The following is a 16,245-nucleotide window of genomic DNA, read 5'->3' on the forward strand; positions in this document are numbered from 1 at the left end:
TCCCAAGATGTTGAATTAGATGCAAAAGTACCAAACCATTAACATCACGTTGAGGAACTGTACTGAATACTTAGAATAAATCAAAGCCCACTGTGCAAGAGGAGTCACGACGTGGCTTAGTATGTTTTAACTTAAGGACAATTAAAGAGAACACAGCAGTCTTCAACGCTCACACGGTCAAGAAAAAAAAAAGCCAAAAAGGAACACAGTATTTTTCATTAAAAAGTCTAACTCCACGTTCCTATGGGAGATGTTAATGACTAAGGCAAGGCTCAGTGCAGCAGCTCTGCTCTATGCAGGACGTTTGGTGTCGGCTGCAGAGGCCAAGTGATCCGAGTTCAGCAGCAGCAAACCATTTCTGTGCGCAGTTACCAGGAGTGCAGGTACTCAACACCAACAACATGCGGGAATAAAACCCTCCCCAAATACTTTTGGATATATTTTTGAGGACTAACGCAGCAATCTGCAGACTCAGATCAGGCAGCACCAAGGGCAGGCAGAGGAACAGCGCAGGAAAGCACTCTGCCATCCACCACACCATCGTAACAGAGGCAACGTGCAGTCATTGCATGTCTCTAACCTCGGTGAACAGCTGCCTGTGCATTACTTTTATCTGCAAGAATATCATCACAGGGCTGCAAGTCCTGTGCAGTTCGAAATAGAGCAACAAGTCCAAAATTAACACCCATGGAACAAGATTGGATTCCAGCTTCAGCGCCGGCCAGCAACATACCTTAGGAGCAGCCACATGCCTTCTTTTTAAAAGCAGCTTCAGTTTCATCCCTTTTGCTTTCTAAGCAGTTACCTGCAACCCCCACCACTCGCAGGGCTGCGCTAGCACTATGCACAGCGTGCGACGCGTCAACACACAGCAGCGCACCACTGCAACTCAGTGCTTTCTAAAGGAAAAGTTCACCTTTAATGCCACTTTCCATTCTATTTTAAACCAGCAGACACATACTTCTTACCAAGCAAGCTCCCAGCATAAACCTCACCACCAGGGCTTCAGCAGAACAGTCCTTCATACTGCATTAACGCCCAGATAAACCCTTACAGCTGTGTGGGAAATCGTCCGTTTGCTCTGAAAAGTTTCCCTGCAGCACATGCAAAAGGTGCAGTGCAAACAGTAACATTCTGACGAGTGTTTTTATCTTGGAACTGTAAGTATTGGTAGTTTTTCCAAGGACAGCAGTTCTGAGGTTCTAAAGAAACGTGTACGTGTGACCGTACGCGGCCTCTTACCTGCACGCACCCCCTCCTGCAACTCTAGACCAAATCTGTGCGTGTTTCACCTCTTCAAACAAGAGCTAGAAGCACAAGATAAGCTCCTTCAAACTCCACCAATGCTGGATTTTACAAGCCAGGAACAACAGAAAGAGGTAAGGGGGGAAACAATTCGAGAAACGTTCTGATAAAACTTCAGAAAATGTTATGCAAGGGAATCACAATTGAACTTTACTATAATAAATAGCTTGATAAAGTTTTAGCTAAATTACTGTAATAAACTTGCTCCCATTTAAGACACAGAAATGCTCAATCCAGGACAAGGCAGCCCATAAGTCCTCATATGAATTTGAAGCAGTGATTTCACGTGTTCTGGAATGAAATTTTATTGCAGTACCAGAGTTTGCCACGTATTTCATGAATTTCTTTCAAGACAAAATTTTAAGAAAGAGAAATACAAAATACAAGTGATCAAAATAAATATGACCCCGGAACCATCATTAATACATATCCGTATGGATGTTACTTTGCAATAAAAATGTAAAAAGCCCAGTGAGAATACACTAGAATACAACCACATCATTCACAGCCTGCGTGCTGGGACAGGGCTGCAGGACCAAAGGTTCTGACAAAGAACACAGCAACAACAGGGGAGGACACGTTCAAAACACTCAGATCAAGCTGTGCATGGACACGGTTTGACCTGGCTCTCCTACCCTTCCTCTATCACATATACCAGTTCTTGAATTCATCAGCCATAGAAGCGCCCAGCCTTTCCAAGCTGAGTTTGGTTCTCTTAGCAGGAGACTACATCCTCTCTCTGTAGCAGGAGACTCCACCTTCTGCCCTCCGTGGTGCTTGATACAGGAAACATTTAGACAAGAACAACACTGAGCCGGAGATGATTTACAAAGAATGAATTAGAGCTTCAAGGTAAAGCAGCATTTTCTGTATTAATTCAGTACCAGACAAGTCTTCCAATTTTTACAAATAAGAAAAGCTCAAAAAAAAAAAAAAAAACCCAAAAAAACAACTCCAAACAGCCAACTTGTGTCTCTACGCAGAAGAAATCTGGCCTGAAAGGACAAAGGGCGGTGTATGGGTACTACAAAGACAGACCACTATCTGATGTGTATATCCAAAAAAGTTTCTGTACAATATAAAAGTTAACCAGTAAAATCCTAGTAAGGCAAGAATACCATCTCTGCTTATGATTCTAAACAACAATGTAAAACAAGTTAGTGGCAGCCACTTCTAATTTATCATATTCTGCATTTAACATGCTCACTGCAAGAACTATATTCGAGTTGCACGTATAAAGCATCAGGACTATGTGCACAGGAGCTTTCCTTTCTCAGTGCCATTCCTCACAACGTCACATCGTTCTTATCCCATAATGCTCAGTGATGCACCATTTAAAAGCTTAATACTACATTCATTTGAATTAGCTGAGAAACCTCTTGTCAGACATAGTTAGTCTGACAGGAGCAAGGTTAATGTTTTATTAGCCAATTAAAAAGAGCTACTTAAATAAGGATGTTTACAAGGCCAAGTGTTCTCGGATTAATTTATTTTAACTCAGTTGCTTGAAGATAAATCTGCTACAGGGACAAATTTCTGACTTCCTTTCACAAAGAAAGCCAGCCACGTGGTAAATGGAGAAGTGCTTGGAGTGTAGAGGACAGAAAGCTTCAAGAACTAAAATGTATCACCAATCATGACAAAACTGGGGCACAGGAAGGGGAAGAACGCTCGTTTACAAACAATTACACGCTTTCATAGATACGTATCAGTTGTAAGGTAAGTGGAAAATTTAGCACATGAAGAAAAAACCAAGCAGTACATTCGCTGTAGGCACTTGGGCTGCATAGACTGTAGTAGGTGCCTACCAGATACATCGGCATTCACACACACATCTAGGAACAGACATTTAATGCATAGGAAAACAGTTAGTAAAAAAAAAAAAGAGTTTTAAAAGAGAGGCCAAGTAGATCTCTGTTAGGACTTCCCACCTTTCCTCGCAATTAAAAACCTGTGTAATTTTCAGCTCACAGGAGAAACACGGAGTACGGCTGATGTGGCAACCTTATTACGTGCTAAACCAAAGGAAACACCTCGATATGCGAATAGTGAGACACGCCTCACTGCTATTTTGTTTGCTGGCAGGATGTTGTTCTATAGCACAAACCTAAACGACATGTTTTTAAAAGACACCTCCCCTTTTCTGTAAAACATCCTCGGGATGAAGGACAGGAAGAACAAAGGGAAAGCAAGCTCGTGTTTCAGCTGAAAAGCAAGGCAACACAACGCAGAGGGTGGAAACGCAGATCCAAACAAACCAAGGTCACGACTCACATTAGGACAATGGCTTCCAAATAACAACTGTGAGAAACTGTACACAGCAGAGATGAAAAGTCAACTCGCTCTTCTACGAGCAGAGCTGTGCGAAGAGCCATGAACTGGCCCCCAGGGCAAAGAAAACCGCTGTAAACAAGAAGTGCATGAAAAGGGCTTCTGTGAGTTCGGGAGTTTGGCCGCTTTTCTCTCCTCCGTGACTAAATTTAACAGCTCCTCCTGCTTCAGGACTAACTTGAGAAATATTTCTAACGTTACTCGAAAGGCAGCGTGCATAGGAAATGACCATCACAGCCAGAACATTATCATGAGGGTACATACAGCACAGTCACCTGATGTTCTTCTCCTCACTATGTAGTAAGCATGGTTGTTCTCTTGAGGAGCCTCCTGGCAGGCTGACGTTTCTACAAAGCCTTTCACTGTGACAGTGGGATGCAGCCCTCTGCTTACTCTAGTTTTGCTGCGCTTTCAGCAAGGTCACAACAGCACGGGCTGTGTGAGAACCTGCAGGAGTCCGCTCCGCTCACAAAGAGGCGGTAACCGCTGCCCAGCCACTGCAGAAACCCATCCTCCTTACACACTGCAAACCTGGCACGTCAAAGGAAGGCACGTCTGCCTTCGCTTCCTGCTGAAGAATGCTACAGGCATGTGAGGCATCAGTAAGCACTGCCACCACTGTATTTGAGCTTCTGAACAGTAAACCTTCCCCCTAAATGCAGTGGCATCCGAAATAGAAAAAGAAGCCTCGTGATTCTACATGATCTACTATATGCTTTTGTAGCTGGGTTAAGGCTGCACTGTTTGCCATCTAACACGCAGACAACGACTTACTTTCTGGACTGGAAGCTCATAAGGACACTGGACACTGTTTTAACAGGCAGATTATGTGTGCAGTTACCCTCAGCTCCCTGCTAGGGTCGGCTGCCGCTTGCAAGACAGAGATGAAGCGAACCATGCAGTACCTTGGAGGCCACACACAGTGCCAGTGGCCAGGATACTGAGAGGGAAAGGGAAAGCTGATGTAAATATAAGATGTATGGTTGCAACATATGCTACATCTGGAAAAAAAATACCATGCTTTCATTATCTGGACACTGTCCTACTAACTGAAGTGAGGGAGTCAGCAGCAAAATTCCAGCAAGAAGTAGCCAGATGGAAACTGCTCCACGATATCTCCTCCCTTAACAGGAACTACTTCTTGTCTTAAAAAAAAAAAACAACAGAAAACCCAACACAAAACCTTTACAGATTCAGGCAACAGTGTACAGTACTTAAAAAACACTAAAGCAAAATATTCTGAAGGCATGAAAGGGAAGACAGAAGACTCAAAAACCAGACACGTAGGTTTATAAGCATGTCTGCATTTTCTTTGAGAGTAGACTATGTACACTTTCATTTTATATGCAAGAGTGCACGGAGCTTGTTTCTTGAAGATACTAGCAGACAAATCAAGAAAGTCATCTTTGCATTAAATTGTTATTTCTTCAAACATTTGTACATTTTGCAATACACCAGTTACATACCAATACCTATGTGCATGCACCAGAAATATATGCATGTACACATTAAAATGTTTAACAAAGACAGCAGGTTCCCTAGCCAGTGAGCATCATAAAGAGATACCAGAAATACATTAAAAAGTTCCATCCTTGACCTGCCTTTGTTAAATACAGACTTTTGAAACCGCCTCCCTTCTTTTCCCCACAAATTCACACATGATCCCCAGTGAAGCAGGCAAATGGGAAAGCAGGTGCACTGACTACATTATCCCATAACCAAAGATGAGCACGTTAGAAAGTTCCATTTAAGCTCATTATTCTTTAAAATGTCTTTTCCATCCTCATCAGTTGCATGAGCTAAGAAAGGGAAGGACATTTTAAACAAAGTTCTATTTCGTTTTACTATACTCTGCAAACACACACCACCAACATAAAAGCCTACAATTAAGGCTACATACCCTTTTACAACACTGGTAATATTTCAAACCATCCAACTGCAATCCCACTGAAGAGCCTGTATCCTTTAACACAGTAATTCTGCACTTCCATGTGGAACAACCGACCCATTAAATACTACAGGAAGAAAAGACAATCACATAGTGCTTGACACTTTCTTATAACTCACCTGGGGACCGTGCAAGGGAGTTATACTCGCAGGAAGTACTGCCCTGGAACTTCTGTGGGAACATGATCAAGGGGTCACTCACAGCTTTTCAAGTAGTGTAGCCTACTTCACTCCCCCATCCCAGTTCCAACCACTGCATACGGATATATATATATACATTTGATGCTATCAAAGAGAAGCATACCTCTTCCTCTGAAAAACACTTACTGCAGCGTCCGTCTAGTTTTGTAAGATTCCAGTGGGACTTCTAAACATACTTTCATCTCTCTTCTTTGGTTAAGGAAGGGGACAAAAAAAAAAAAAAAAAAAAAAAAGATTTCTTCCCTTTACGAGAGCTAAAGGTACTTCTACAAGTCTTGAATCACAAATGAACACGTGCTGCCAAAAAAGTAAAGCAGTAGCGTAGAACATCGTGACATGCACTTTCAGGAATCATCTAATCCAATGATGATTAAAATAAAATTCTTTTTAAAACTCTTTGGCAAATTTTTACTGTTTGCTGATACTGTAATTTGAAGGTGAATCCGTATGCCCCAACCCATTATGAAAAATCAAACTGAAAAATCATGTGAGAAACAAGCAGTTTTCTTAAGAGAGAACTCGCTTTATAAAGTTGTGGTGAGCCAACTGTCTGATGGACATCACAGCCACACAGATAATGAAGGAAAAGAAGTTGTGACACGTTGGCAATGTCAAATATTAGTACTGCTGTCAACATACTGATTCAGCTTTACACACTGGTCTGAACAGACTGCAATTAACCTAAAATTGAGGTATAAATATACACAAATATGTACAGTACACATACAGGAAAATAGTTTTGCATTTGTAACATCAGTAACTTTAAAAATACTGGAAAGTTGATATCTATGCCATTGATTTGTTTGCTAATTTACTGGAATAATGAAGCCACATCTTCGACTAGAGAGGACTACAATGTAATAATAAAACCCCAAAGTGTAAGTTCTTTCTCTCGCTTCATCTTCTCCTCACTCAGCATCAGTCTGTTCTGAGTGGCTGTATCTTGGAAAGAAGATTGATCACCGCTTTTACACGCATCTCCAGAGGAAAATAACCAAGAAAATAAACTTGAGCCATCAACTGCTTCTTTCTTTTTGCTGAACAGTCTTAATTTATATACATGTGTGTGTATCTATGTAGAAAATAAAGTTGAAATCGGTTCATTATAAATACACCTAACCCAGCAATTCTGCCACTGTGAGGGTCACCACGGGTACAGCTTTTTTTAAGCAATGTCTGTGCAAAGGGGTCATTAAAAATCATCTGATCTTTAGTCTTGACATCATCCATTCGAGTCCTTGGCAGAGTCTGCAAACAAGAGAGAGAATCTGTAAGGAACGTGTGCACTCCTCAGGGTAACTTCAAAGATGATTCATTCCGCAGCACCGATTCATATAAACAACAATTAAGTTCTTCTTGAGAACTCTAATTCTGACTGAAGGTATCCTTTCCAGAAACAATTCACTCTTTTTTAGGTCTTACTATGCAATCTATGTGTAGAAGACTTCAGCTCTTAGAAATGCACACTGAAGTTATCTCTAATTATGATTATTCTCAATAGAGCAATGAAAAATGTTAGGTTGTTCCTACATCCATCCTCATTAGATCTCAGTCATTTAAAACTACACTTCTGTGAGCCAAGACTGCAAGTTTCCTGTAAACATTAGCTATCACATCCCTCTGTTCCTATGTCAAATTTCTGCATTCTGAACATAGTAAGTGTAGCATTATCACTGACAGGGGAACAACGCGTTAGAACTGACCATCACAGTAAAAACACCAAAGTCATTCAAGACTGCCCTCCTACAGAGAATAACTCTTACCCCTCTCCAGTTAGAGCGCAGCACGCCTGAATGTGCCACTGGTGATCCTTAATTGAAGTCAGTTTCAGAAACTGAGAGATTTCAGCCACTGTCATACACTCTTTAACATCTTGCTTGTTCGCAAAGATCAGCAAACCTGCTTTCTTCAAGTCCTTGGGGGAAAGAAGAAAGACGACCATTATAAATCTGTCTTTGGAGACAAAAGATGCGACAGCAAACTAGTGAGTTGTAAGCCCAAGCAAAAAAAACTAGCTTATAAATGCTGCAGGCTCACTAGCATTTAACTTTTGAAAAGAAAATATTTTTTTATCTTGTTGATCAAATGTCCACTTTTTGTTTAAAACTACGTATGCTGTCTTGTCCTCCATGAGGATCAGGGCACTCTGCATCTCTGTCCTGAGCACAGGATGTGCAGTCACATCACCCACCTGCTTCAGAGTCAAGGTCTTCTGCTTTAGCCTTCCCTTGCAGAGCACTCCTGCCTGTATATCCAAAGCAGCTGCTCTGCCTTCCTGTGCCTGGCTGTTATACACACCACGCTCTCACACGTACCATGCTTTCACCTACATGCACGCTGTGAGGTTGATTTTAGTGCCAAATCAGCAGTCTGTGCCATGGTTCTTACACGGAACCAACCCCCCAGTAGTTCTCTAGTGCTAGGAAAGCCTTGCCCAGCCATCCTCTGCCATGGAAATCCCACCCATTAAGCAGCACTGAGACTGCCACTGACTGTAAAGCAAGCAGCAGGAACGTTTTATTTATAAGATGCTCAGCATTTGTGGAACATCATCGCTTACAGTACTTTAGAATCAAAGGATAGGCATGTAAATGAACAAGCACATTACAATAATTGTCTTGATAGGGCTTGTACAATATTCAAAACATTGGTTCGAACCATTTAGAGAAGAGCAACTCTAAGGCCAAGCTAGTTTTATCTCAAGCTACATTGAATTACATTAGTACAGACGCATACTATTGAAAATCTTCCTCTCTGGAAGTAACGAGATCTTCCCAGAAAGCCATTCACTTAAATGCCTATAAGGCACGCTAATTTTTACAAGCAGTAACATTAATTCCCACAAGATCCTCTGGTTCAGAAAATAGCTGGAACTGACCTGGGCAAGTCAATTTTACCGTAACAAAAATCCAACTGAACTAGTTAGCAAAAACGAGAACTTTTCAAAGACTGCAAGGAAAAGCTATTCTGTGTAAGTATTTGGTTTTCGTTTCAGGTTCTATGTGTCATTGCTCTTTCCAAGTACCGTAGCACCTGCAGGGTTAGCAGAATACTCTGAAAACAACCTGCTGCAGGACAGTGGGCACATCTTCTGTTAGATGCGTGCTGCCTGGGTGCACAAGTAGCCTCCCAGCATGGCCCAGCGAGGGCATTCGTATTGCTTGGAGTTCCAAACTTCCTTCATTTCAAACACAGTTCATTAACAGCTTCTGAAAACTCATTTGCAGATTATGAAACAGAAGATGCAGATTTTGTTTAGCTACTGCGACAGACTAAATAGTACAGCTGAGAAATTCTGATGATGACAGCAGCAGACTCGATGGCAACGGTCCCCATGCAATGCTCGGCCACAACCAGGAAGGCAGAAGTAGCAGGTCTGGGGCTGCTCCTGCCCTCTGCTTTCACAACGGGTTTTGCCCAGCTGGCTGAGCAGTCACCACGCACTGACCCGAGCCAGCAAAACCAAAACTCCCAGAACAGCCACAGACCTGCACTGCTAGCACAAAGATGGCCCTGAGGAGAGAAACAAAACCCACAGCAGCAGGACCTTGCAGCAGCCAAGCCTATACAGAATTCACACAGTGCCACAGATGGGACAGACCAACCTGTCTCCCTCCCTGCTCTCCCAGCTTAAGTCAGGGTTACTTTAGTAGAATTTACCCCTTTCGAGTATCACAAAATGCAAAGTTCCAGACTAACTGTGGTCTGTTTTAAGGAGGTAAACCCAAGAAGGACCACTGAGCTGCCTCTGACATGCAAGCAGAAGAATCTAGTTGAGATTATCTAGAACCTGCACATCAGCTGGAGGCTGGCTGAGGCTTACAGTTCCAAGTTCTGCAAAACAGTTCCCTAAAATCCCAAGGTTGCGGAGAAAAAAAGAATAACAACGTTTTGGGAGAACACCTACTTCTCAGAAAAAGAATTACCTGTCTTCTGGCTCTCAGCTAATTACACCAACCTTACTGAAGAAAGAAATTCAGTGACATGTTAAACACAATTTGAATTTAAATACAAAAAAAAACATATCAAGAGACTGGATAAAGGTCTTGGTTGTTTCTCCAATGCTTTAGACTACTATGATCACTCAAAGGAAAAATATATATTTTACATACAGATATATACATATAGATGCAGTCTTTGGCCTTCATGCAGTCACCTGCTGAACAGTGGTGATAGTTTAAATATAGATGGAATATTTGGGGATATAATGCCATCAATTCTATGCACGTATTTGTATTCTGACACTTTTAGGTTTGGAAGCTCAATGTCCTCAGCGTCAGCTCATGCAAACTTATCCAATTTGCATTAAATTTGCTGCTCTTACACATCACAGTAAAAATTAAGCTTATATAAGCTCATATTCAGTAAAACTCCAGCCTCTGGTCCCGCAGCACTTCATGGGTAGATAACTTACATTACAGTGCCCTGCTCCTTGGCTTATACAGGAAGAGAGCACTTACGAATCAGAAACAGATAGTTCAGTTTTAGATCTAACAGTGCTCAATCCGAAAGAGAGTCTTTACAAGTTAGCAAATAATACTCATTCTGTAAGTTCAAGCAGATGTAGAATGATAACTACTATGGTTTTCTCAAACATTTCAAGAGTTTACTTCACTCTTGCATTTCAAGAGTTTATTTTACTCTTGCATTTCTGAAATTATCCAAACTGCTATTTGGTTCTTACTGCAAAGGTTTCCTTCGAAGCGTTAACAACCTAGGCTTTCAGCCCACAAATGCATCAGGAGTTTCACAAAAGACAGAGCCCCTAGCAGGAACCAGACAGGTCTGACAGCGCTGCCCACAGCCGGGAACACAGCTGTTAACATTAGCCCTGGGTTTCACTGGAGCCATCTGTCCTTCCTGGTCTGTCTCCTGCCACCAGGCTTCAATGGCATTCTTCAAGTGAGTTCTCAAAATCAGATTCCTGATCCACATCTTAGCCACAACAAGTATTATGACATCAAAGAAAATATAGGGTCTACTCACCTCATGTGCTAACATCTTATACAGTTCTTCTTTAGTCACCGAAATTCTCTCTCTGTCTGTGCTGTCCACAACAACTATTACAAACTTTAAAAAGCCAAAAGTTATTAGTTGGCATTTCAAATAACATATTCTTTCTTTCCAGCCACGCATGCTTACACAGAACAGATTACTGCTCCCATCAGATTATTCAGATAGCCAGCGGGATTATCAGGTGTAGTCCTGTCCCAGATACATCTCTCCCAGCCAGAGCCTGGCTGGTTACCCACAGCACTGCTATGGTTAGCAGTTCAGCCAGTGCTTTGTATACAAAGCAGCTCTGACACATCTTTTCTGACCTCCATTCTCAAGTGAAAAATCTATTCTGAGAGCAAGCGCTTGTCAGCATCTCAGATCTGGCTTTATTCTTTGCTTCGTATAACTGAGGTAGCACACGGACCGCTCAGATGATTTGTTGCTTCCGCAAAAAAGGTGAAGTTTCAGCTTCCTCCCTTTGTTTCAAGCTCTAACATGAAAGCAGGAACTTTCAAGGGATTTAAAAATGAAAAAAAAAAAAACGTAACAAATGTCACACTTCAAGAGTATACACGCATATACGTCACTGCGCCTTCTAGTGAAGCACAGGAAAACAAAGACTGTAGAAGTTAACCTTTTAAATAAAACAACATCAACAAAACCACAACTGCTATCACGTAGGAAATCTTGACTTGAAGCACGATTTTAATCAACTCTAGAGTACATGCTGCAGCTTTGTCACCAAGGAGTTCTCACAGCTCTCAGGATGCTTGAGCAAACTGATCATAGGAGCCTGCAAGACAGAGCTCCTGGTTTTAGAGGACAACTTCTGGGACTTCCGGCCTTGCTCATTTTGGGGATGCACAGGTTTTGAAGCACCTGCTGCAGAGAAACAGCTGTTACAGTCTGCAGTAGGAACCTGTAAACGTGGGGATGTGCAACACCTGCCTCAAGGCTAGAGATCCCCAGACACAGGGTCCTTTATAAGGACTTACTTTTAAGTGCAACCCCAAATTATTTATCTTATGAAAGTACAGGAGGGAGTTATACAACAGCCTGTGCTAACATGACCTCACAACCAGAACACAAGCACCCTGGAGGAGCTACAGAACACTCAACGTCCAGCTAGTGCAGCTCCCTGGAAGCACGCCTGGTGCAGTCTCGGGTAGGCTCTCTCCTTCCCCAGCAGCCATTCATCACCACAAGCCTTAGGGCAGGGCTCTTACCTCAGTGTTCGTATAGTAGGTGTTCCACGAAGACCGCAGGGACTCCTGCCCTCCAATATCCCACATCAGAAAGCGCGTGTTGTTAACCACGATCTCTTCCACGTTGCTGCCTATCGTAGGTGAGGTGTGCACCACTTCATTCATTGAGCTGCAGGGAGAAGAGGTCAGCTCTGTCAGACGGGGCCAGCACTAAAGCAGCAGCTTGCTGGAGTTACAGAGCCTATTTGGACTCCAAATAAACCCGCTTCTGTAACACTAAAGCTGACAGTTATTCCAAGGCAGAAAGTTTAACGGGGGACTTCTAGCAACAACTCCTAACGCAGCAAATAGGGGACAAAGTGGGAGGAGAATAAAAATAACAATAAAGGAGGACTCTGTGACCTATATAACAGTTAAATTATAAAGCTGAGAGAGCATTTGTCAACAAAACTGTTTTATAATTAAATCATAAAGCTGACGGAGTATTTGCTTCAGAAAGTGTTTCAAGCAGCCAGCTCTTCTTTTCCCAGGGTGATTTTGGCACGATGCGGTACGGAAGAGAGCAGTTGCTTTTCTTCAAGACTATGGTTAAGCCACAAGAATTCCAAGGTTGCAGAAAAACAACTGCTCATCCAGAGCCCCAGCTTCTGCCAGGATTGGACACCACGCACGTAACGCCTTCACACTGCTGTTACTTCATGTCCAAACTTCCTTCTCTCCAGCAAATGGACTTTCATTTGTGAAGATGAATGCTGATTAATTGAGAAACACATTGTTTTAGAGATACTTAGTGCAACTTTGTCATTAAGGCAACCAGTTTCACATAAAGAGTAATAACCAAATGTGTACTCTGGACACTCTTCAAATCACTTAAACTCTTCTGTAAGGGATATTAAAAAAATAATAACAAAAGCAGCTTTAAAGGAAAAGGGCCATTATTTTCAAAAATTTAATTATTCTAATAATCATAAAAAATATATATAAAATGAAAAAATATATTAACACTTCAGCAGAGTTTTTAGTTATGGAGGCATCAATTTGAGATGTGTAACAGTGCCGGGCTATTTACTGATCAGGATAATAGAGGGATAAAGGGGTAGCCTAACATTGTGAGAAAGAACGCCAGCTACTCAGTGTCTTAGCAAAATGTAACAAGGTTTACAAGGTATCTTCTCATCACACAAGTTTGGGGAAAGCTAAGACAGGAGAAGGATTAGAAAGAGAAGGAACAGTAAAATCAAATTAAGGAAGACAATGGATAAGAAGAAGCCTCTGGCTGATTAAACTTTTCAAAACCAGGTTTTAGCAGAGTTCTTTTAATGCTTGGGAAAGGCATTTCACAGATGCCCTTCCCCTGGCTGAACCTGCAGCCTTTCACACTCAAGCTGTCAGCAACTCTCTGTTTGCAACATGATAGGTGGATTTTCTTTCCTCCTCCCCACTGAAACAAGGTTAGCATGGAGCTTCATGGCATTTCTAGACAACGGAATGCCAAATCCTACTCAACAAGGAGGGAGGGAGATCTGAGTATGAGAATGGAAAGAAATGAAGCGTCTGTAGGGCTGCTGTGATCTGCTGGAAGAATCACTGCTCCAAAGCGCCGTGACCCTCCGCAACAGCAAGCACTAGTCAGCACACTGAGACACTGCTGCGGTTATCTCTGCCCGTTTGTTCCAAAAGTCAAACATTCATTCTTGCTCAGAACACTTATCTGCCATGGAGAAACTGTAAAAGAAAAAATACACCGGGCAAAGATTCCCTAAGCAAGAGTCACGCAGGAGGAGCAGAAGGCCAGACTCATCCAGAGCAGGACCCTTCAACAAGAGAGAAGGGGAAGTCCTGCAATGCTAAAAAGGGCACAGAGGAAAAGGAGGCACACAGCCATCCACTGTACAAAAGGGAAAAGAAAACACTGAGATTGCAGAAAGAAGAAGATGAAAAGAATCATGAGATATTCGTGGAGGAAGTGAAAAGACACAGGCGGCTTTGTAACGCCAAGGATGGCCCTCAGCAGCAACAGTTACTGTTCTTCAAAAGATTCTACTTTTTTTTTTTTTAATATATATATATTTTTAATATTAAAAACATTTTCTGACTCTCAGTTTGGTAACAACAACGATCTTCATCTTTTCACTTTTTTCCGTGCTGCTTGCGCATGGCTGGAAGCACCACACGAGTTTCACATTTCGGAAAGGCAAAAGCCAATGACAATTTGCCAAAAGAAATATTCACCCCCACAACATTTGAAGTTCAGGGTTGGATCAAGAGTGCTTCCATAGCACCAGAGCGCCTGCTGTGAGAAAAGGCCAACCTGCTCCTGCTACACACAGGCCTTGAGCCACCCGTCCCACCTGCAGCTTCTGAGCCTGGGCATAGACCTGCAGCCCTTTCTCAAGGTGCTGCGGGGGACCAGCGATACAGAGCCCGTGCAGGATCCATGGACATAAGCAGCAAGGCTGAGGCACGACAAACTCAAGCCAGAAACAGCTCAACAGCAATCAGTGCTGCCAAGCCCGCTGGTGGCTCAGACTCAGCTGCACAGCCCTGCTCAGCCCTCCCTGTGCCACCAAAGCGGGCAGGGCACGACTCGAGGTGGGGAGAGGTCAGGCTTTGGTGCTTTGCTACTCATGGAACAATGTAATAGTTACACAATGCGGCATGGCCCAGCACAGCAGCATTGTGCTGTGGCTAACCCTCAGCGTAACCCCATTTTATGGAGCTGGCAGACAGCCTATGCTGTGACACCAAAGGCAGCTGTGATCAAGTGTAATAGCAATGTAATTTGATAAATAGAAGTTCTCAACAAAGCATTATTCACACATCAGGCAGAACACAGACATTTCCGAACTCTGAACACACGCTCTGACCCAGCGCCACCTATGCCATAATTTCCGACAGTGCCCTCTGAGTAAAAAAGAAACAAGGAAGGCAGTGAAAATAAGCCAAAGCAACACATATAACACACACCTTGAAATGCATGAAACATCGCTGGCAGTCCATACATACTTACAATTGATAAAGAATGGTAGTTTTTCCTGCATTATCCAGACCAACAATGATTACTTTGTGCTCTGAAATAAAAATACAACCAGTAAGTCACATTGTTAGCTTTGCTACCACAACAGTGACTGTGTTACAAGACAAGGTTCGTGCTGCGCTGCAGGTGGATCCCCTAAGCCAGCACACAGCTCCGGTGCCAGATTTCAGACCGTTCCTAACAGTCTGCCCACGCTATCATTGCATTCCCTATCTGCACACGTGCAAGAACAATTTTTAAGATATGACGTTAGGATTTTTTCCTTCTCTAAACTGGCAGAGCATCCTTTCTGAAGCTTCGACGCTCCTGCAGATCATAATAGACTGTATTCTCTATTCTCCCAATTACAGCATCTCTCCAGAACACATGCCATACACACCAGGCGTGCCTTTCCAAGGCCATACAACTATCACAGATAGCAACTCCGTCTCTTTCCGAGCAGCGGCTAAGAAAGCAGCAGCTCTGCCTGCAGGAACACCCTGCGGCACACAGAGTGCTGCTCCTTCAGCCACACAACCATTAAGGCTGGAAAAGATCACCAAGTCCAACCGTAAAGCCACCAACACCCGCACCCTCGTATCCTCCTTTCCTTTTAGAAGATTTGGAACCTGGAAAGATTTGCCTACAGATGTTTGGCAGTCCTCATTCACCCAATTTAGTTTTAGACGAACCACTGGGTCCAACAGAAAGCTACTCCAGCACTCAGCAAACGTACTTTGGAGCGCAGTGCCAGAACTGATGATCGTTTCTCTTTAGCACCTTCTTTCCTACAAATCACAGAACGGAATTGAATTCTGCAGGTGGTGCAGTCCAGCACACTCGGATGTACGTTTTCCCCTCGCAGCGGCCCCCGGGAGGGCCGTGCAGCCTGCCCGGCACCCCGCGAAGGTACGAGCCGCCCGCAGCGGGCGGCCAGCGGGCCCGGCCCTGCCCCGGCCGCCTGTGCCAACGGGCCCGGCCCCGCGCTCCGCTCACCCTGGTGGTTGAACAGCCTCCAGATCCTGGTGAAGAGGATCCCCATCCTCGGCCCGCTCCGGCCGTCGCCGGCTCCTCCGCAACCGCCGCCAGGGGCTGCCCGGGGCCGCGGCCGCCTCAGGGCCCGGCCCGGCGCCCGGCCTGCGGGAGGAGCCCCCCGCGCCGGGCCTGCTCGCGCTGCGCACTGCGGGCCGAGCGCCCCCCGCGCACGGACATCGCCGCCGCCCGCCTTCCTCCGCTCCGCTC

General features: G+C 43.7%; 1 protein-coding gene across 1 annotated transcript; it reads right to left on the minus strand.

Annotated features, from left to right (window-relative positions):
* On the minus strand, positions 2,127-16,157 carry ARL5A (ADP ribosylation factor like GTPase 5A). Its single transcript, XM_021397604.1, has 6 exons — positions 16,000-16,157; positions 14,998-15,058; positions 12,009-12,156; positions 10,771-10,854; positions 7,548-7,699; positions 2,127-7,032 (listed from the first exon to the last, which is right to left on the minus strand). Exons 1-6 carry the CDS (start codon positions 16,043-16,045, stop codon positions 6,984-6,986), a joined length of 540 nt encoding a protein of 179 aa, XP_021253279.1. The 5' UTR covers positions 16,046-16,157; the 3' UTR covers positions 2,127-6,983.

The sequence above is a fragment of the Numida meleagris genome, chromosome 5, assembly GCF_002078875.1.
Source record: "Numida meleagris isolate 19003 breed g44 Domestic line chromosome 5, NumMel1.0, whole genome shotgun sequence".
NCBI lineage: Eukaryota > Metazoa > Chordata > Aves > Galliformes > Numididae > Numida > Numida meleagris.

Coding starts and splice junctions, on each gene's coding strand:
- ARL5A (XM_021397604.1), bottom strand. CDS start 16,045: ATGGGGATCCTCTTCACCAGGATCTGGAGGCTGTTCAACCACCAGG. Junction 15,059..15,999: donor GAGGCTGTTCAACCACCAGG/GTGAGCGGAGCG, acceptor TTTTTATTTCAG/AGCACAAAGTAATCATTGTT. Junction 12,157..14,997: donor ACTACCATTCTTTATCAATT/GTAAGTATGTAT, acceptor TTCTCCCTGCAG/CTCAATGAATGAAGTGGTGC.